This window comes from Lithobates pipiens, unplaced genomic scaffold (assembly GCF_037356315.1).
Source record: "Lithobates pipiens isolate NorthernLeopardFrog02 unplaced genomic scaffold, aLitPip1_a1.2 Scaffold_8, whole genome shotgun sequence".
Lineage (NCBI taxonomy): Eukaryota > Metazoa > Chordata > Amphibia > Anura > Ranidae > Lithobates > Lithobates pipiens.
Window position 1 is genome coordinate 287717284 of NW_027507903.1, and position 21624 is coordinate 287738907.

The window sequence follows — 21624 nt, forward strand, 5'->3', positions numbered from 1 at the left end:
GGCAGTGTTATGGTTGGGGGGGGGGGGGGGGGGGGGAGAGTACTTAATTTTTCTGCTAGAGGAGTGGATGATGATATGTAATGATAGGCATTACATGATGAAGTGTAGAGTGAAAAGGTAATTTGCAATCCCCCCCCAATTAGAACCCTGCTCTTCCAAGTGGTTGAGTAAGGGACTTGCACATGTGCATTGGTTTAGGTGATCTTTGGAAATGATGATATAGAGGAGCTCAGTTGAAGCACCAATGTTGACATCAAAACCGCCAGGATGATGAAAATAAAGGATCGGTAATTGAGACTGTGGCATAGTTGTTGGCGTCAAATGGGCTGGTTTCAGTATTTCCATAACCACTTCTAAGTTTTTCTCCAGAAATACTAAAATTGAATTCAGTTAGCAGTAGTTTTACAGATGGAATTAACTTTTAGGAACACTTTAATGAGGAAGGTAAGAAAATGGCCACAGGTTCACGCTGAAGAAAAGGCTGCATTAACACTTTACAACTGGTCACTAGAACTAGCACTCGGAATGCATATCAAACCTTCAAGTGGCTGGATTATCCACCGCAAAAAAAGCTGGCTAGAACTAGTTTGTGGGAATGCCACATTTTGACAGCTTACTGTGATGAAGCCAGTTCATATGTGGAGGTTAAACTCTCGTAAATTACCCCCCTAGTCCTTTGTACAGAAAAAAAAAAAGTGAACTTCACTATACAGACCAGGGAGGGTTTAGCTCCACTTGAACTATGCCCCTTTTAAACCCCTCCCACTGTGGGAGGGCCATGTCAAAACATTGATCAGCCCTTAATGCCAGATATGATCACTGCTCCCCATTTGTTTTTATATGGCTAAAAAGTAACTGTATGTACACATAAATATACTTAAGGATCTCAAAAGCCTCCCCCTCCATTTTGGATAGTGAAGGGAATTGCTGTTTTTTTTCTGATTTGTGTGCCATCTAGTGCTACGCAACGCATATTGTAAATAGGGTAAACACCATAGTTTAAATTTGATTGAAACTAGGCAGTACAGATAGTACTAAAAAAAATAAAAAAATAAAAAAAAAAGGAAAGGGGTAGGCCAAGATGCAGGCAAGTCGCTTAGCGGGTTGGAGGGAGGTTGGAGACAATAGGAACCAAGTAAGGAAGGGAAAGGAAGAGGGAAGGAGGAAGGGGGTGATAGGTTAGAAGCAATCTTGGCATGACCCATAGCTTGAGTGATTCAGCATTTCATCGCTAGATGCATAGAGGGGGATTTGGCTGCAGTGGTGATAAATAGAAGTTTGAATTTACAGTGGGTCACAGCCAAGGGCTTGTTCAGGATTACCATTTTAGGCTCCGATGTCAATAGCGTCCTAAAGAGGGTTGAGAGGATCTTTAACACTTCGGTCCAGAATGTTTGCACCGTGGGACATTCCCACCAAATGTGCACGAGTGCCAGGTGCAGTACAGCCTCGAAAACAATGTGTGACTAATATTGGGGGGGGGGGAGGATTTTCTAGATCCTTGCAGGGAACCGCTAGCATCTGTTGAGCACTTTGTAACTGGTTTCTAGAACTACAATATTTGGCGAGGCAGATTTAGTTGCCTACCATATATGCACCCAATTGGCTCGATCAAGTGTTAGGTTAAGGTCACTTTCCCACTTGCTAGTGTATGCGATAGAGAGGACGTTGAGTGTCTAGAGAAGTGCATAGAAGTCCAAGATTAGACCAAGTCTGTGGGGGGTCCCTTTTGAAGGCCTGTTCCAAAGTGATTAAGCGGGCAGTGGTAGAATCGGGTGGTGTGTAGGAGGGAAAAAACGTAATTGATTTGAAAGCCCTAAAAGGGCGTGACGGAACGATTTGTAAAAAGGTGATGAGCCCACAGTAGGCCAGGCCAAGGAGGATGGGGAAGACCAAGCTGGACAGAAGGAGGGCTTGCGAATGAAGCATAGGATATTGTAGTTTAAAGTGAGGCTTGAGTCTGTCCCAGATAGGCTGTTTGGCAATGATGCATCATTGCGAGGGCGTTAGCTATGGGGGGGGGGGGGCAGCTCACAGTCCAGAATAGAGCTACCCATAGAAGAGTTCCCCAAGTGGCGCAGTATTTAGGAAGTTGTGCAAGCTGCATGGCATAATAGGTTTTGGTAAAGTTGGGCACACCAAGGCATCCGCTTGTATGGGGAATGTAGAGAGTTAGTTTAGGTAGGCAAGATTTGATTTTTATTATCCCCCCCATATGAAGTTTAAAAGGCACTTTGCTGTAGAATATGCACATAAGTAGACTACTTGAGCCCTGGTATTCTGCCCATCCAAGCTAAGAGCAGGGATGACCATTTGGCCAGAGGAAAGGTGCAATAGCATAGAAGGATAGTTGGCCAAAAAGTTCTGAGGGGTTAACTGTAAATTTGACACCTAGATGTGTGACATGCGAGGTGTTGCAGGGGAATGGGACTGTAAGGATGGAGGAAGTGAAATGTTTATAACTGTTGATTTGTGGGTTGACCTTTAGGCCAGATAATTGTCCAAAAAGGAGAGCGTGTAGCGAGTAGGTTTGGGGAGGAGATTGAGAGGCAAGGAAGATGAGGACATTGTCAGTGAATAGACTGTTTACGCTGTCCACCTAGTTCTAGACTTCTATATTTGCATTGGAGCAGAAAAAAATAAATAAAAAAAAGTCCAATTGCCAAGGTGAAATGGAGTGGGGAAAGAGGGCAACCTTGACAGGTGCCTGGCTTAATGGGGAAAGGGTCCGAACGGAAACGGAGTAGGATGCATATACGTTTTGGGGTTCTGCTATAGGGCTGAGACCCATTGCAAAAAATGGGTGCCAAACCCCCAGCAGCATAGGATGGAGTGAAGATACAATCTGGACAACTTGTGAAATGCTTTGTTTATGTCCACAGAAATTAAGCAGGACAAGATGCAGCAGGTACGGGCTAGGAGTGCGGCTCGTTCTATATGGTCACCTGCTTGGCGGGAGGGGATGAACCCTGTCTTTGTGAATAAGTGTGCCAATGAACAAGGCGAGACAATCACTTTGGCCAGAAGTTTGACATTTAGATTAACCACTTGCCCACTGGCCACGCTTACCCCTTTTCCTAACCAGGCCAAATTTTCAGCCTTGAGTGCTCACATTTTGAATTACAATTACTCAGTTATGCAACACTGTACTGATATGAAGATAGTTTTCCCCACACACAGAGCTTTTTGTTGGTTTAATGGCTGTGATTAAGGTATCATGATAAAATGCACACATTATCTATATCTCTATTGCTTATTAGCCTTAAAACTTTAATACGATATCTGCAAGCTCACCCCTCCCTTATCGTGAAACTGAACTGCAGAGAGTTAAGATCGCACCTACTTACCGTGAATACAACCAAGAGACAACGAAGGAAGTTACCCTAAAATAGCTATGATTAATTGCTACTCCCTATATGGACATAAATCAGCAGAAAGCTTATACAGCACCACAATATGTTTTACATATGCCTTCCTTGCCTTGTATGACGCAAAGTCCAGCCAAAGGTCTGACATTATACAAGCTATGAAAAGAGGAAATAAAGTAATTTCTCAGCATGAGTTGTTTGAGTGTGCATGTTCTATATTTAATTTGACCAGGGGCAGACATAGAAATTCTGACAAATTCGGTCCGGTCTAAAACATTTGGTGCCCAATGTGGGAATTGGGCTCTGTATCGAGGGATCGCCGATCCAGAGGAGACCAGGACAAACCAACATGGGCAGGACAGACTGATCACCTCAGAAAAACAGCATGATGTTTTTCAACATCTTGTCTACTGTTTATCCTGCATCCCTGGTCTGCTAGTCTGTGTCCATATCAGCTATCCATGGTCAGCAAAGACAGGCATACATCTTGCCCAAAGCCTATTAAACCTGAATTAACTATATCTGCCGCCTGTACTTTGTATGTTCTGTTGATCGATCTTGTGATGACTGGTGGGATTGAAGGATTATGTAGTCACAGACGAGTATAGTTGATGTGGTTAAACTCCTCCCGGGGGAATAATTGTATTGTACTAGGAGGCATGGGTGACCAGGAGGAGGTGTCAGGAATACAGTGAGAATATGAGCAATCCTGTATTTCACTGCAGCCGTCACACATTTGTTGGCAATGTCATGTCCCAAGTCTGTTTGTGGATTGTTTGGTATACATGAGGAAGGCTGGGGTCTGATCAAAGTAGTAGAGCCAAGATATAGAAGGGAATCTCTTGGTTACAAACCCCTACTGCCAGAGTTCACACATATTGGTATTCAGATTAAAATGTACATTACCCGGTCAAACTTGTTCCTGGCAAGTCATTGAAGGTCATAGAAGCTGAAGCTAGGATAAGGGGACAAGGTGCCAAAAGGTGCCCCTTGCAACCGGAAGGTTTTGAGGGGGAAAAAAAAAAAAAAAAAAGTGAGAAATTTGGGCATTGTGCTGGGAAAGTAAATGACAATTAAAGCGGTGAATTGAATTTCATCTTTATGTCTCGTTGAGAGTAATAAGTGGTCACATTACTCACCTCTCCTACTTGCGACCACCTTGGGTGGGGAAGACTGACTGATTCTCTGTGATAGATCTTAGACTTGAGATTGTGATCTAGTCTGAACCGGTCTAGTTTGACAAATAGAGGAATTGCCAAACCCTTTCAGAATCCAAGGCAACCTTGTGACTAGTCTAAAAACCTGACTAGACACATCAATATCCTAATCAAGAAACAAGGCAGCCTTATATATTGGGGAGTGGCCGAAAGAGGGACAGGCGACGGTCAGAAGAATTGGACCCTTGAGTCCAAGACCGCTTCATAAAACTAATGCAAATCTTGAGCCCGGACACAAACCCAATAGCCAACGATGGGGCTTTAGAGAAACCCAAAGAGGGTAGCCTGGCTTGTGACTTGGTACTAGAGGGAGAAGAAGGTGCTGTCAAAAAGGGAAAGAAGTTGGCAAGTGTGTGGGGTCACTATGCATTTGGGTGGACAGCTAGAGTCAGATAAATAGCACACTCTTGAAAAGAAAAAGGGGTTTGTTAGACCATGGATTACTGCATACAGCAGACACTGTTTAAAGCTGCAAAAGCTATTCAAGAAGGGTGGATAGCACAGGAGACTAACCAACATGGTTGTATTGTAGGTGTATAAAAAGCCAGAAAAGGGGTCAAAGCCACCACCGGACGCCATCATAGGGTTCTCAGGAACTAGGCACTGCATTTCATCTACTGCCCCTCTATTCCAAGTGATACCTCCCCCTGCTACCCCTCTGCTACAAGTGGCAGAGGAGCCTCTGACACCTCCCCTGCCATGCTTGACTGTAGGCAAGTCACACTTACATAGTTCATAAGGTTGAATAAAGACAACAGTCCATCCAGTTCAACCTGAGTGTCTACAATTGTCCCCATCTCTGCACATTGCACACTCACATCGGTCCCTACCCTCAAGGAGCCCACAATCCAAGGTCCCCACCATTCATATACTAGGAAGAAGCCAATTAACCTACCAGCATGTCTTTGGAGTGTGGGAGGAAACCGGAGTACCTGGAGGAAACAGGCACAGGGAGAACATGCAAACGCCAGGCAGGTAGTGTCATGGTTGGGATTCGAACCAAAGTTTTTTACTGCTAGGCGAGAATGCCAACCACTACACCACTGTGACGCCCCACACGTACACTTGTCTTTGTATGCCTCACTTTGTTGCCGTCACACATGCTTGACACCATCTGAACCACCACCCACATGTCTGGTGATAGACCAATCCTCAGGAACATATTACAAGGCCCAACCCACCCCGTTAATGACTAATACCCCGGCTGCCTCTCCCTCTGCAGAGCATTCCCAGGACGAGGTGGATGCCAACCTCAGAACAAGTCATAATCCCATATTAATAGATGATACCACCCTCATCACCAACAAGCCAAAAGGATTCAGGCGGACAGCCACCCTCTGGCAACCAGCCCCCCCCCCCCTGTAAAAGCCCAGATGACCAGAGTCCAGAAGCCTGCCCAACATACACAGCAGGGCACTTACTGACGGCGACGCCACACAAGCCATCACATTCCCCCCAATATGACTCAGAAGCGGGGGAGGTCACAGTGGATTCTTTCACTCACTTTTGGTGACCTGTGTCACCAATACATGAACGCAAACACAAGGCCCCTCACCACGCACAGTACCTCCTGCACCCCCCCCCCCCCCCCAATATATGGCCCCTTCACTGGAACACCCCAACCTAGCTTCCACCAAGGTCGCAGGTACACATCACAGAATATGGGGGGGGGAGCAATACAGGCACCTAGGGGAATAACTGCGCCACAAGGGGCTCCCCTGATGTACATAACTTTCACCCCTCTCAGGCTGAATCTCTTGTCACCAGCCTACTGGACCCTGAAAAACAGCCCATGACATTTTACAGAAAGACCACCCCCAAATCCAAAAGATACATGCTGTCGCGTGGCAGGATTTGGTGAGCCTGTGTGAAATAAAGGCAGGAGACGCTTACTGGCCGGTGATAGAGAAATGCTTCAATGAGTATGCGTTTGATAGCGACAATAGCCATGACTCAGAATGAGCATTTGTGTCCCAGTTAAAAGCCTGGACTCAGGAGCGCTTGGCAAGACCAAGCGACTAATACAAGATAACACAGGACAAGGGTGAATCTGTTAAGAAATTTCACACTAGAATCAAACGTTTAATAATCTGGGTTTCAACACACAGAACAAAGCACACACGGCATATGTTGGCTGCCGAATTAGTCTCAGGTCTTAAAGAACCAATCCGAAAGGGTCTGTTCCCATCACGCCCAGAGTATAGAGTAATGGACCTTGAGACGTTACTAGTGGCAAAAGGCCTAGAATCTTTATAGAGTAAAGGAACAGAAAGGTAGCTCCTCTCATGATGGCCTCTGACACACCGTATCTGCCCCCACCATGGTATCCTCTGAAGACTTAGGCGGTCCTGGCCACCTGGATGAAATTACACCCAGACATTTTACTCCAGTATGTGGATGACCTCCTGCACTGTGCAGCTAGCCTTGGAGATGCTTTAATCTTCTCTGAAAGTCTCCACTACCTAGCCAAGCAAGGATGCAAGGCCTGGAAGCAAAAAGATTCAGTGGGAGATGCAGTGGTCACTGCATCTCCCAAGGCACTCAACATCTCACGGAAGAAAAAAGTTGCTGCAATCAAGGCCATCCCTTTGCCTCAAGGTCAAAAGCCCCTTCATGCCTTCCTGGGGTTGATCTATTGTCGTTCCTGGATCCCAGGAGCCTCCCTCTTGAAGCAGCCTCACTATGATGCCCTGAAATCTGATCTTTTCCTGCTTTCCCCAGAGGCTATGAACAATTTTGAAGTTCTGAAAGTGATCCTCTCCACAGCCCCTGCTTTAGGCCTCCCAGACTATGAAAAGACTTTCAAACTGTCTCAGAGAGACAAGGACATGCCACAGGAGTATTGGCTCAGACCCATTGGTTACTACTCCTGCCAACTGGACTCTGGCCAAGAGGGGCCCTTATGTCTCAGAGCCATCTTTGCAGCCCAAGCTCTTCTGCAAAAGACCACTGACCTTGTGTTGGGCCACACTCTGATCCTCCTTGCCCCTCATGACAACTGCCATACTGAACCAAATGCAGAGCAAGCACCTATCCTCACAACGACACCTCAGACTCCAGTGTCCCTTGCATCTCCGATAGCACTCTCCTTCGATGTGATACCCTTAACCCATCCACTCTGCTTCCTCTTCGAGGGAGTAACCTCTATGGAGAATGATCCTCATCTTGCCACTCATGACTGCTGTGAAGTGATGAAAATGGAAACACTTACCGACAGTGAAACAGCCCTTGAGGATCCTGACTTGACAATTTTTGTAGATGGTTCCAGGTATGCAGGCAACACTGGATGGTACCACACTGGATGGTACCACACTGGATATGCAGTCACCAGCGAAGATAGTTCTTTAAGCCTCAACATTACCCTCCATGTCTGCCCAGGAAGCAAAGCTCCAGGACCTAACTATGGCATGAAAATTGTCAGAAGGAAAAAAGCCAACTCTACAGATTCAAAAATTGATGAACGTCCTGATCAGAAACTACTACTTGGCTCCAGGGGTCACCCCACTTATTAACAATTCCTGCAAGTTATGCACCATCTGTGCTAAATGCAACTCAGGAAGAACAGAGCAGGTACCCTTGAAGCATGTGGAAAAAAGCCCAGTACCCCTTCCAGAAAATACAGATCGACCACATCCAGATGCCAAAGAGTGGCCGATACGAGTACGCGCTAGTCATCATTTGCATGTTCTCCGGATGGCCTGAAGCCCATCCCGTCACCAACATGACAGCAAAGACCACAGCTAAAAAAAAGACTAGCGGAAATGGTGTGCAGATATGGTGTGAGGTTATAGAGTGACCAGGGCCCGGCTTTCACAGCCTCAATGACCAAAGAAATATGGGCAGCTTTAGGGAATCGCACTAGATTTACACACCCCATACCATCCTTAGAGCAGGGGAAAAGTGCAAAGATTGAATGGCACAATAGTCTAGAATGCTAAAAAAATAAAATAAAAAATAAGTCTCAGGAAACAGGAATGAGTTGGCCAGATAGCCTACCCATTGCTTTATTCAGTGTTCGGTACACCCCAAAGGGAAACCACAGCCTGTCACCCTATGAAATATTTGGTCGAGCCCCCAGGTTGGATTACTTCCCACAACAGTTACAGCTCCAATCTGATGGATTGACTGATTATGTGACTGCTTTAGCGTGAAAATGAACCCATATCCATTTGCAGGTATTTTCTTCCATTCCAGAACCTGAGTTAGATACAGGAGCACACAAGCTGGTCACTGGTGATTGGGTCCCGATAAAGTTTGTGAGAAAGCACAACCTTGAATCCAGATATGATGGTCCTTTCCAGGTTCTAACAACCACCACATACGTCAAGGAAGCCAGGAAGAACTCATGGATACACTCCTCCCACTGCAAGAAAGTCCCTGTACCCGAGGAAGAGACTGAAGGGACCAAACCATGATTCTGTATATCCTTTTCATTGTGATTATTGTTCAGGCACAAGAGGTAGCCATCAAACAGAAAGATGGTATAAAACACAATTCTGGTAGAATTCATCCAATACACGTTGCCACCTTTATATCCCCCTATGAGAAGATACTTCAAGGTATTGATCACAGAATCCGGTCCTGGGATAGAGCATTAGGCACCAGGACCATATATAACCGACACCTGGTGTAACAATTGTGATGACTGTGGATCAGTGGGCTTGAACACCAGAACACACTGGGGTTACAAGCCCGTGAACGCCTTTAATAGAAAGGACAGAAATAGGAAGTCACCCAAATAGAATGACAATCTTGAAGCACACTGTTCAAACAGTTCAGGCTGATCATTGAGAATCCTAGCCCAGGAGACAGTGGGACCTGTTTTTGGCCTATGGTGGGGAAGTAGACATCTTTCAGTTGGAAGGGCTTTCTATAACTGATATGTTCAATAATCCAGAGTGGGTAGTTCCAACCCACATCTAACTAACCCCGAGGCCCCATATACAGACATTAAAGGACATGGTAGCCATAGCAGACCCTACTTTAGAGGAAACTGACTGCAGAGACCGGATTCTCAGATGTCAGCCTGTGGCTCGAATGGATGAAGTATAGTGCACGGAAACACAAAAACCAATTGTTTTGTGTGGGAGGCTAGCCCTCATTTTGGAACAGTACCCCTAAACATACAGAATGCCCCTGCATATTTTCTCAGAGACCCCAGAAACAAAAGGAAGCGTAGGCGTGCCCCAGCAGGGAGCTTTGACCCTCATGTATATATAGATGCCATAGAGGTCCCAGATGAGTTTAAGGCAAGAGACCAGGTAGCCGCGGCATTTGAGTCTGATCCCCATCATCACTTTGAACAAGAATGTAGATAGGATAAATTACATCTACTATAGCCAAAGGTTTGTAAACTACACCAGAGATGCACGCTAAGGTTTGGCTGAACTAGAAGCCACTTTGCAGATGACCTTCCAAAACCGCGTGGCTTTAGACATGGTCCTAGCCAAGAAAGGGAGTGTGTGTAAAATTATACTCGAGACAGGTACCTGCTGTGCCTATATCCCAGAAAAAAAACCCAAAAAAAACAAAACACAACACTGGCCCAAGTGACTTTAGCCATCAGGAAACTTGAGGATTTGTCCAAGGAGTTGAAAAGTCAGGGCTCTCCAACACCTGGGATCAGTATTTCACCTGGATAAAGGGATGGCAGGGAATTTTAACAGATTAGAATAGCCATCCTAATAATTCTAGTGACACTGGCTGTCATGGTCTGCTGTGTTCTTCCTTGTCTTAAAGTGGAAGTAAACTCCCCTATCGTTTTCAGCCAAGGAAGCTTCCATCTTTGCCTCTGTTTAATCTTCAGCTGCTGTGGTGCTGCACATGTGATTCGTTATGACACCAGCCATTGGATGGTTTGATAGTTTGGCTGAGAGCACAGCCAATGTGCAGTTAGCATTCCCGGCATGCCTTTTTTTTTTTAACTGTTTAAATCGATGGGTTTACTTCCACTTTAAGAAATGTGTAGAAAAAGCTGTTGACCAATCCACTCCCACATTTGTGAACCAAGAAATACCAGATGATGTTATAAGACTTTACACTCCATTACAGACACGCCCTCCCCTGGATGTAACACCATAGGGTGGGGGGGGGGGTAGGGAGTCATTTGCTACCTTTCTCTATATACAGGCCAAAAGACTTGCTGAGAAGAATGGGCCAGGTAAGTAGGACTTTCAGTATGAGGGGCAGATTGAAGTAGACTTTTCAAGGGGGGATTGACATTGCTGGTTAGCCTTAAAACTTTACTCAGATTTCTGCAGGCTCACCCCTCCCTTATCGTGAAACTGAACTGCAAAGAGTTAAGATCGCACCTCCTTACCGAGAATACACCCAAGAGACAACGAATGAAGTCACCCTAAAATAGCTATGATTAATTGCCACTCCCTATATGGACATAAATCAGCAGAAAGCTTATACATAGCCACAATACAGTGAGTCCCCAGGTTACAAACAAGATAGTGAGTGTAGGTTTGTTTTTAAGTCGAATTTGTAAAGTCGGAACAGTATTTTTAAGTGCAACTCCAGTCGCAGAGACAGGAAGTGAGATTAAATCCATCTAACGAAGATACAGACAGCAGTAAAAACTTTAATTGCTCTAACCCCACAGAGTACTGTAGGTTCTAACCAAAAATAATACAACGTAGACAGGTGTTTGCTTTAACATATTTATGTTTACCTGTGCATGTAGATGCAGATACATGTACAGTAAATGCTTAAAGATTTTCAAACACTGTACAGAACAGTACAACCTTAAACAATGGTAGAGGATGATGGGTTTGTTGAAGAGGATGGGACTGCTATTATAGAATCTGATTCAGATGCTAGACTCTTGAAGTAGACATCAAGGGATGTTTGCACAGCGCTTTTCTTTATCTCATCATAAATAGCCCTGTAGCATCTCAGGCCTTCAGTAACTATGATATAAACTTTGGTAAACCTGTCTATCAGAATCTTGCTCCTCTAACTTTGCCATTCCTGCTTCAATGAGATGAAAAAACAGCTAACTGTTTTGTAGAAAACTTTCAATTTTGGAGTTTCTATGTCCTGGTTTTATTCCTTAAATGCTGTCATCTGCTGCTCTACTTCCATAAGGTCTTCACTGATTAGTTCTTGGCCATGGGAGTCGAGTAACTGATAATTTTCACAGACGTCCAACTGCAGTTGATTACCAACAGTAAGCACAGCTTGCGGTGATTTCATCTGTAAACCCCAGAAATTCTTGTGATTTGGGGGCACAATTTCTTCCAAACTCCTCATATTTGTTTTTGACTTCAGCCCAAGCATCAGCAATATTTTTGATGGCATTATAAATATAATTCTTCCAGAACTCTTAAGGTAGTCTGATCCTTACGAGTAACACTGACAGCTTGTGAGAATGTCCTCTAAATAGGCCTTAAAGGAGGCTACGACTCCTTGATCCATAGGCTGAAGTAGTGATGTGGTTTTGGGGGGGGTAGAAATACCACCTTTACATTGGGGTGCATGTCAGGTAGTGTTTGGATGTCCAGGGGCATTGTCAAGAAGAAGAATTTTGAAGGCAATGTTTTCCCTCAAGCAATAACATTCAACAGCAGGGACAAAATGGTTTGAAAACCAATCTTCAAAGACTAACTGTAACTCAAGCCTTTGCCCTCCAAATAACAGGAAGAGATGCATTTGTGACATTACGTAGTGCCCTGGGATTTAAGCGATGCACTAGCAAAGGCTTTAGCTTGAAATCCCCAGCTGCATTACCCCCAAGTCATACAGTCAGCCTGTCCTTTGATGCCTTATTTCCTTGTGCACGTTTCCTCTTTTGAACTATAGGTCCTCGCTGGCACTCTTTTCCAAAACAATCCAGTTTCATCTACATTAAAAACTTTGTTCTGGCATATAACCTCCGTTGTCAATATCTTGGGAAAAAATAATTTGCAGTACTTATATCGGCAATTGCTGCTTCACCCTTAACCAAGTTATGCATATTAGCTCTCTTTAAAGTGATTGAACCAACCCCTACTTACACCAAATTCTTCATTGCAATAGTCAACTGTTGGATGGGCAGCTTTTAAATCTTCAAATAGGCTTCGAGCCTTTTCTTGGACTAAACACAGATAGGCATATTATGCGGATTTTGATCTTCTAGCCAAAATTGGCAGCAGCCTTTCAATCTCAACAATTAAACCACTGCGTTGCTTGGTAATTGTAGACTGCATTGGGGTATAGCCCTTTACATGCTCCATTATTCTACCTTTATCTTTTAAAATTGTTGAGATCGTTGACCAATTGTAGCCTAATGCTCTGCCAATAGATGGAGTTTCACCTTTTTATCATTTCTACTTTATTTTCCATGGTGATCTTTTTTCTTTGCTGCATCACCAGCACTTGCATCAGATTTGTTTTTCGGCATGTTAAAGACAGAAAATGTGGAATGGAGTGCAAAAAAAAAAAAAAAAGTTAGCAGCCAGCCAATTTATGCCAATAAGACTGGTACTGAAAAAATACAAACACTCACTATGGCAGCAAGATAAGGTTGGAGATGCCCGCTTGTTGTGAGTCCTCAGCCCTCAGCAGTAGTGGTCCTCAGCTGTCCAGCGCTGTGGGATCCAGTGCAAAAAAACAGGGCTAAAAGAGACCCAGAAGGATCGCTACATTCAGGACCAAGCAACTTCTACAGTACTGTATAAAATTAAAGATGGGGAAAAAAATAAAAATAAACCACACGATTGAATGATAGCTCCACATAGGCAGACGACATAAGCTCATGCTGGGACACAGGGTTAGTAACAGTCCAGCTATCACACAAGTTGCAGGTACAAGTACTATACATGGCATATAGTAGTGGGCTCAGAGAACAGTATGTAATCTCACCATCTCCACAGGGGGTGTTTCTCTGGGCACGCAGTCCTGTATGTGGGACATGCAGTACATCTGCAGTGTGAGATGTGTCCCGTTCTGCAAGGTGGCTACTCGGCAGTTTGCAGGACTAGCGTGGAACGCAAGGGGCCGGCAGTGACATCACTCCAACTCTGTAAGTAGGAGTCGTTCGCAAGTCCGATGTTTGCAACTCTGGTACTCCCTGTATTATGATGTTTTACATATGCCTTCCTTGCCTTGTATGACGCAGAGTCCAGCCAAAGGTCTGACTGATATTGTATAAGCTATGAAAAGGAAATAAAAAAAACAGAAAGTAATTTTATACTGAACCGAGTGTCTGAGCCTGAGTCGCTTAAGTGTGCACGCTCTATATTCAATTTGACCAGGGGTAGACATAGAAATGCGGACAAATTCGATCCGGTCTAAGGCTGGATTCACACCTATGCATTTTTTGCGCTTTTTGCATTTTGCATATTTGCACTACAGAACATGTTCCATAGGAAACCATGTTAAATGGGCTGCAGTGCAAATCTGCAAAATGCATAAAGCACTAAAAATGCATAGGTGTGAATCAAGCCTAAAACAGCGATATATAAATCGCCACTGGAGTTTATTTTTTGCGCTATAAATTATAAAAAGGAAAAAAAAAAAAAAAAAAAGCTGAAATGCGGTAATTTAGACCATTCTTTCGTAATTATAATAGTAATCATTTATGTGCGCTGAGCGATTTAGCAGTCATTACATGACAATCATTTGTGTTCACAGCCGAATGTTTGTTTTTTGAAAATGGGGTCGGCCGATTTTTCAAAAAGTGTATGGCCAGCATTAGACCAGCTGCACACTGGGGTGGTTTTCAGGCGCTTTAGCGCTAGCCTCTGCTAAGCACCAGTAAACTGCCTCCCATTTCAGCGTGCCTTTTCACACTGAGTGGTGTGCTTGCAGGACTTTCCAAAAAGTCCTGCAAGCAGCATCTTTGGGGTGGGTTGGGAGCGCTATATTTGGTGCTCCCAAAACGAACTGCCCATTGGCATGAATGGGCATGCCTGTCAAAGTGTCACAAAAATGGGACTTTACCTTTTTGGGCAAAAAGCACCCCCGCTGGCAGCCGAAAAACAAAAACGGGCCAGCGCTTTCAGTTTTAAAGCAGCCTTACAAGCTAGGAAAGTACACACCACACACGTAGGCATTTCAAGGTATTTAGTAAGAGGCAAGGTGAGTTTTTTTTTGAAGATGTAATTTTTATAAATTTCACTAAATTGTCATTAACAGGTTATTTCTCACATGGCATAAGCATACTTACAACTACACCCCAAAACACAATCTGCTACTCCCACGTATGGAGATACCACTCGTGAGACTCTCATAGCCAGGCCACTTACAGAGGCCCAACATGTAGGGAGCACCATCAGGTGTTCTAGGGACATAAATTACACATTTAATTTCTTGCCTACCTATTACACTTGAAGGCCCTGGAGCACCAGGACAATGGAAAGGCCCAAAAAATTACTCCATTTTGAAAAGCAAACACCCCAAAATATAATCTAGAAGACATAATGAGTCTTGTCATTTGACATGTTATGTTATTTTTTTCAAAAACTTGAAATTAAAAACGAAAAACATTTTATGCACAAAGTGGTCAATTTATAGGATATTTCTAACAAAGCAAAAATTACACCCCAAAATACATTCTGCTACCCCTCCCAAGTATGGCGATACCACGTGTGAGACTTCACAGCCAGGCCACATACAGAGGCCCAACATCCAGGGAGCACCATCAGGATGAGCCCTGATGTGGCATGGATGGGGCATGATTTGGCACTGATCAACGCTGTGGGCACTGCAAAAACAGCCCACTTGCGCTGCTGCATGCGAGGAGAGCTGAACTAGACATGCGGCAGTTTGACAAGTGATCACTTCATTGGATGGAGTGATAATGTGGTAAAGGGCAGCTGTTTTGACCCTTTACCACGAGTCGCGATGCACCGGGTCCAGGGAACCCGGCGATCATGGACGCTTATGGGTGTACGCCCCAGGGGGGTGCACAAGAACATCCCTGGACAATTTTCCAAGGAGTAGTACCAAAAAAATACAATTAAAATATTGAAGTGATGTGCTCAAGGATTAGGTGGGAAGCAGTGAACAGTCTCTGGGACTGTAACAGCCTATAAAAAAAAAGATACAGAATGTAGTACAGTAATGATAAACAAATCTTAAACAGGGCATATAACAGGCATCCCAAACTGATGGCTAGGGAACCTCTGTGGGCTATAAGGTAGTAGGCTTACCCTGGGAGGTAATGCAGTTAAACTATGGGGCGCAACAGCAAAGATAAACCACTCCGTGTAAGGCAAGAATGAGCCCAATTAAATAGAAGCATGGCAGCCCCTAGGTCTAGCTAGAAATGCAGCAAACTAGTGGTAATATAAAGAAAACATATGGAAATGTGGTAGGTAGCAGTAAAGACATTTTGCAATTGCAGTAGCTAGGGTGAGCCTGGTTCTCCTCACCCAACTTGGCCGGTGAGGAAAGCAAGGCTTTAGGGAGCCACTAAGAAATCGTTAGAGGAGGTCTAGGGCTGTGGATGCCTTGGATGTAAAGGGGGACCGAGGTCTTAATGGGAAGAGAGATCGCAGCCAAAGCAACCAGAGTCCTTGAGTCAACCAAACAATACTGCTAACAAGTAAACCATTACAAATAGAGAAGTAACAGTACAAGGGGAAGGAGGGTTGTGAAGAGAAGATGGAGGGTGAGGGGTAGTAGATGGCGGTGGAAAGGGTAAAGGCAGAGGAGATGTAGGTATGGAGATAGCAGAAAAACAGCATTGGTTACTTAAAAAAGGTACTGGAGGAGTTCAAAAGGGATTGTGAGGAGAACAGTATATGGATACTATTCAGGAAGGATCAAAGAATTTGCCAGGTGGGAAAAATGGAGGGGGGGGGGGGGGGCTGAGTCTTCTTCTGGGGCCAGATACAGGAAGATATAGTGGCCTCACTTGCTGGCACTGGATGCAGCCTGTAGACCTGAGGTAGTTGGCATCTTCTTGGGGGAGCTGGAGGCTGCTCTGCATGGAGATCCTTTCATTATCTATCGCACTCCCCTTGGCCAAATCATTAGCTGCCATAAAAATTTAATTTCCCTGCTATGCCGATGACACACAGCTATTTGTAAATGCAACAGCTGAAACCCCACCTTTACAATCATTCGCATCAGTGCTCACCACCTGTCTGGAGGAGAGAGGTATAGATTGAGCATAATTTTCTTCAAATAAACAGTTCCAAAACTGAAGTCATGATTGGCACTACCAACCAGCATCACTTTTTTGGTTCCAATATCCCCCTCTCATAAACCGTCACAAATCTTGGTGTAAAAATGGACTCCCAACTCACTTTTGAAGCCTATATAAATCACCTATGCAAGACCTACCACCTCTGTAATATTTCTAAACTACGCCCCATTTTTTCCCTCCCAGATGCTGAAAAGTTGGTTCATGCTTTTGTCTCCTCCAGACTGGATTACTGTAATGCACTTCTCATTGGGGTTCCTAGAAGTCTGCAGAGGCTTCAGTACATGCAAAACTCTACAACAAGGATAGCGATGAGTGCGGAAATATGAGCAAATTACCCCTATTTTCCACTCACGCCACTGACTTCCTGTCTATGGAGTACAAGGTCTCTCTCCTCACACCAATGCATACATGGACATGGCCCCTCCTTCTCACAAAGAACGTCTCACACACACACACATCACGCTCCCCCCACTCAAACCTTCAAATACCTAGAACTGGACTGAAGACAATGGGAGACCGGGCTTTTTGTGCAACTGCCCCTCACCTATGGAATGCCCTACCTGAGAGCCCCTCAATCCACTGACTTAAAGGTCTTAAAAACTACTAAAAAGAAATGTCTTTTGTCCATTTAAGATCTTCGCTTCATAGTGTAAACTGTTCTTTTGTTTCTAATATGTAGCACTTAGATCTTTTGATGAAAAAGGGCATTATAAATGCATTTTATCATTCAGCCACAGTTTGCAAGAGGTGAAGATCTAGAAGTGGGGCCTGGAGGTCTTCTGCAGGGGGGGTGCAGGGGATGCTCCTTAGTGTGGAAAAAGAGGAGTTACCACAGTATCCCATGGAGGGCCATCTTCAGGTCATGTTCTAGGGATCTGTTGATTCTGTCCATTTCAAGATTTTCAATAGGGATTGAGGGTGCAAGTTCCTGAAAGTGCTGTGATGGTGTTCTCAAAAGCTTTCAGGCAGGCCTGTAAGGTTAAATTCTCCTCAAATAATTTCCAGTTTCTCAGCATGGGTGCTTGCAAGAAGATCATGTTCATCCATCCTCTGCTCCAACACTGAGGTGCGGACGATCACGTCACAAATTTAATGTGGCAGTATTTCTGTGATGATCTCCAAGGTTAACGGCCCTTGTGAGCATTTACTGAAACTGATGGAGCAGGTCTGGTTGTGTTTTCATGGAAAGCCAGGAGGTAAAGGTCAGACTCCTTCAGCGGCAGCTGCAGGGATCCAGGTTGGCTCTGGTGTGTGGCGCACAGGATAAATGGCCGAGAAGATGGAGGCGCAGCCATCTTGGACAATGTCCTGGCCACGACATCTTGACTTAGACTTTGGCTTAACACCATTGTAAACCATCATGGGTGGTAGGCGTAGTTCCTGGCTTTGTGTAGAGTTGGCGGGTGGCTCATATTCAGTGCAGCAAGGCCGTTTCGCCCTGGGTGATGTGGAATACTACGCAAGCATGACTAGCTTGGATGGGCTCATGCATATGCCCCCATGGCAGGTTTTAAAATAAAAATAAAAGCCCCACTTCTAATCACTTTAAAAAGTACCTTAGTTTCCAAACAAGACTTTACCCACTAGCTGACCAGCACAAAAACTTCAAGTAAAGGTCACCCACTTACATTCTTATCGCAGCCACATTTACACTACACTCCTCACCATGCCAATCTTTCCTTGTGCCCTAGGTCAATTACCACACTTGCAACACCCTTTGATCAAATAGGTTAAATAACCACGTTAACATTTAAAAAACAAAGGGCATTTTTAAATGGTAAACATTCATGGGAGACTTACGCAAATGATAGCTCTTCAGGGGGATCCCAAGCATGAAGAGCCCGCCTCCAAAGTTTGATCTGTGTGTCCCATGACCGCCGACTATATTTCTTATATTTGTTGGGTGTACGAGGGTGAATTCCTGGCTCCCTTTCAGATCTGCATAAATAAAATCACATTATAACAAACCTGTCAAACTCCTTAAAGGGAATCTGAGCATTGTACACAGAACTCCGGTTTAGCCGTTAAGAAAATCTGCATAAGCCATAAGATGCTGATGCCTACACAGCACTATGGACTTTGGGCAAGTGCTGGCTAACGCTATAAGCTACATACTCCACATCCACATATACTAGATGTGATGAATACACAGTCTCCCCCGGTGCAGAGATTTTCTAGCTGGTGGGACAAGTTTAAGCAGCAGTAGAAAAATCACTGGGGAAAACTACAGCTACAGTACAAGTCAAAATAAGAGGGTTTAGATGGCTACATCACTCATATGCAGACAGGAATGTGACAGTGTACACTGCAGTAACACCTTCAGAGGTGACTTTTTCCTTTTCTAATTGAGGATGAAAAGATTCAGGTTAACCATTTTGAAATATTGTTTTATGCTACATTAACACCTGCATATTGACCAGAGTATACATGCGACAGCCCAATTATCTCCCATAGATAATTGAAGCTGTTCACACTTAAACACTATGCAGAAATCACCGGCAAGTGATCTACCCTGTCTGGGGTTCTCACATGTACATGCTGCCAGGCCAATTCGTAGGTATAGATGTAGCCTTAATGAAAAGAAAAACTGCAAGAAAGGGTTTCTAAAAAATAAAAATAGAGCCTGCAGGGTCTTTAATTCAATGCAGAGCAAGTGCAATATGATCTAGCAGAGTTACTGGCCCTAAAAATCATTCCATATTTGTGGCAGTATTAATATAAATAAGAGCTCAGAGGTGCTTATGCAACAGCTGTTTGACCACATAGCATGGGTGCTCAACCTGTGTCCCTCCAGCTGTTGCAGACCTACAAGTCCCATCATGCCTCTGCCTTTGGCAGTCATGATAGCTTAACTGACAGCCTTGCAATGCCTCATGGGACTGTAGTTCTGCAAGAGCCGGAGGGCCACAGATTAAGCACCCATGATGTAGAGGGTCTCAGAACGAATTCTACCCAATCAAAGGATCTGAAGGTTATGGTGGAGAGATTAAAAAAGGGATTGTAATGTTGAATTTTATTTAAACATTTTCTTTTGCTCTCAGAGGTACTGTTGCTAAATACATCCCTCTGTCCAGAACAGACCTTTTGGTTTAAATCCTGCAACAAGAGACTTACCAGCCTGTATTCACAAAACATACTGCTGTGGTATTTTCTGAAAACATTCACATGCCTTTGGAAGACCATTGAGAGCTTCCCAGATCACTCAACTTCCTGAAACTGGAGCGTTGCCAGCTCTCAGGATCAGGTTCCCTTGGACACATCTGTACCACTGTGGCTCCCCCATCCACTCAGACTGGCATTTGTCATGATAGACTGGGTGGTTTAATTTTCAATGAACTCCTTTCTCCTGTTTTGTCTGTTCCATCAGACAAGGAATTAGTAAACTGAGGGGGATGTGAATATAAATACATAAACAAAAATTTCAAACCATTTCTGAAGTACCTTTCCACAGGGGGTCTGCTGTGAGCTTTCACCTGGCTACTCCAGGAATAGCAATAGAAAAATGACCAAATCAAGTGCTACAAAGTCATAGCCAAGACCCTTGACTAAAAACCTGGTGGCTTAATAGGTCAACCCTAAATTTCATATTCCAGATGTGCCTGCTCAGTACCATATACAAAAAAAAAAAAAAAAAAAAAAAAAAAAAAAAAAAAAAAACACAAACACCCTAGTGATTCTGCCATGCTTTCCTATTAAAGTGACCACACTAGGCATAAAAGCACAGTATGGCCCCTTTCCTAGATGTGCTGAGAACTCCGATTAGACTTCTGCTGACAACCCCTCAGTGTGTTGCTGCTTCTCCCCCAGAGCCTTATACAGCCGAGATCAAGTTTTGCCCACCAAATTATTGAAAAACAGTTGCGAGAATATCCATATAAAAACAAACAAAGGTGCTACAGCCATAGACTTCTGGTAGTCCAGATTGACAAACCGTCTAGTGATCAGAGTCCATAACCTGTATGCACCAAGTGACGCAAAGTTCATATTAATATATCCAAGGGTGAATCTATCGTGAAGGATCCATATAAAAAGTGCAAAACATGAAAATCTATATACCCTAATCAAAAATAATAAATGTTTTAGTTCGGCTCTATGCATACTGCTTAAAAATAAATAAAAAATATCACTGCTTCTACAGGAGTTTTGCACATTAGGACGATTACAGGGGAATTTTTTTTTTTTTTTTTTTTTTTTTTTTTAAAGCCCAGTATGCATGGAGCCCAAGGATAGATAGGATATCTAGCCACGGCAGGTAGCGCTGTGTATATATTTTTTTTTATTATATGTATTACACACGGGTTTTACTTTTAATTTCCAATTTAAAAAATGCGTTTAACAAGGTGAAGGTTTACATACATTTTATGCAATGAACCAATCCATGCGGTGTCAAGTGTCCACCTACAGCTTTGCAAATTTCTTTGCAGCCCAGACTGGCAATTTTTTGTTTTTGTTTTTGATCAAACAATCTAAAAATCACAAGCGCAAAAATTTTATATAATGATCCAGGTTGTGGAGGAGCCCAGTAGACCCAATGACCAATATAGAAAACCTTTTTAATACTGCACAACACTATGCGAGCATACGGATGCATTTCACAGATAATGGGGCTACATTCATTTCCACTTTGATTTCAATTATTTCAAGCATACTCCTATTGCTCTGAATGATCTTGAAGTGTGTAAGCTTTCATTGGCTTCAAGAAAATAACCAGTTTGCATTGCTATTCCAATGCTGATAAAATGAGCATACGGTGTGACTATAGAACTGATTTTTTGTTTCTTCAGTGGAAAAAGATTTTCCACGTCTGCACCAGCTCTTTCCTTTGCTAGTAGTTTCAAACTCTTCCCCTTCATAAGAGTGATCACATGAAGACAGAACCCTAGGAGGAGACTCATGTAGT

At 43.8% G+C, this 21624-nt stretch overlaps 1 protein-coding gene across 1 annotated transcript in view; it reads right to left on the reverse strand.

The window, feature by feature from the left end:
* Window positions 1-21624, reverse strand: part of LOC143962862 (oocyte-specific histone RNA stem-loop-binding protein 2-like) — an 81303-nt gene that overhangs the window by 2610 nt on the left and 57069 nt on the right. The window contains exon 6 of the mRNA XM_077472338.1: window positions 18525-18662. Within this exon, the coding sequence (XP_077328464.1) occupies window positions 18525-18662 (138 nt within the window). The remainder of the gene's footprint in view (window positions 1-18524; window positions 18663-21624) is intronic.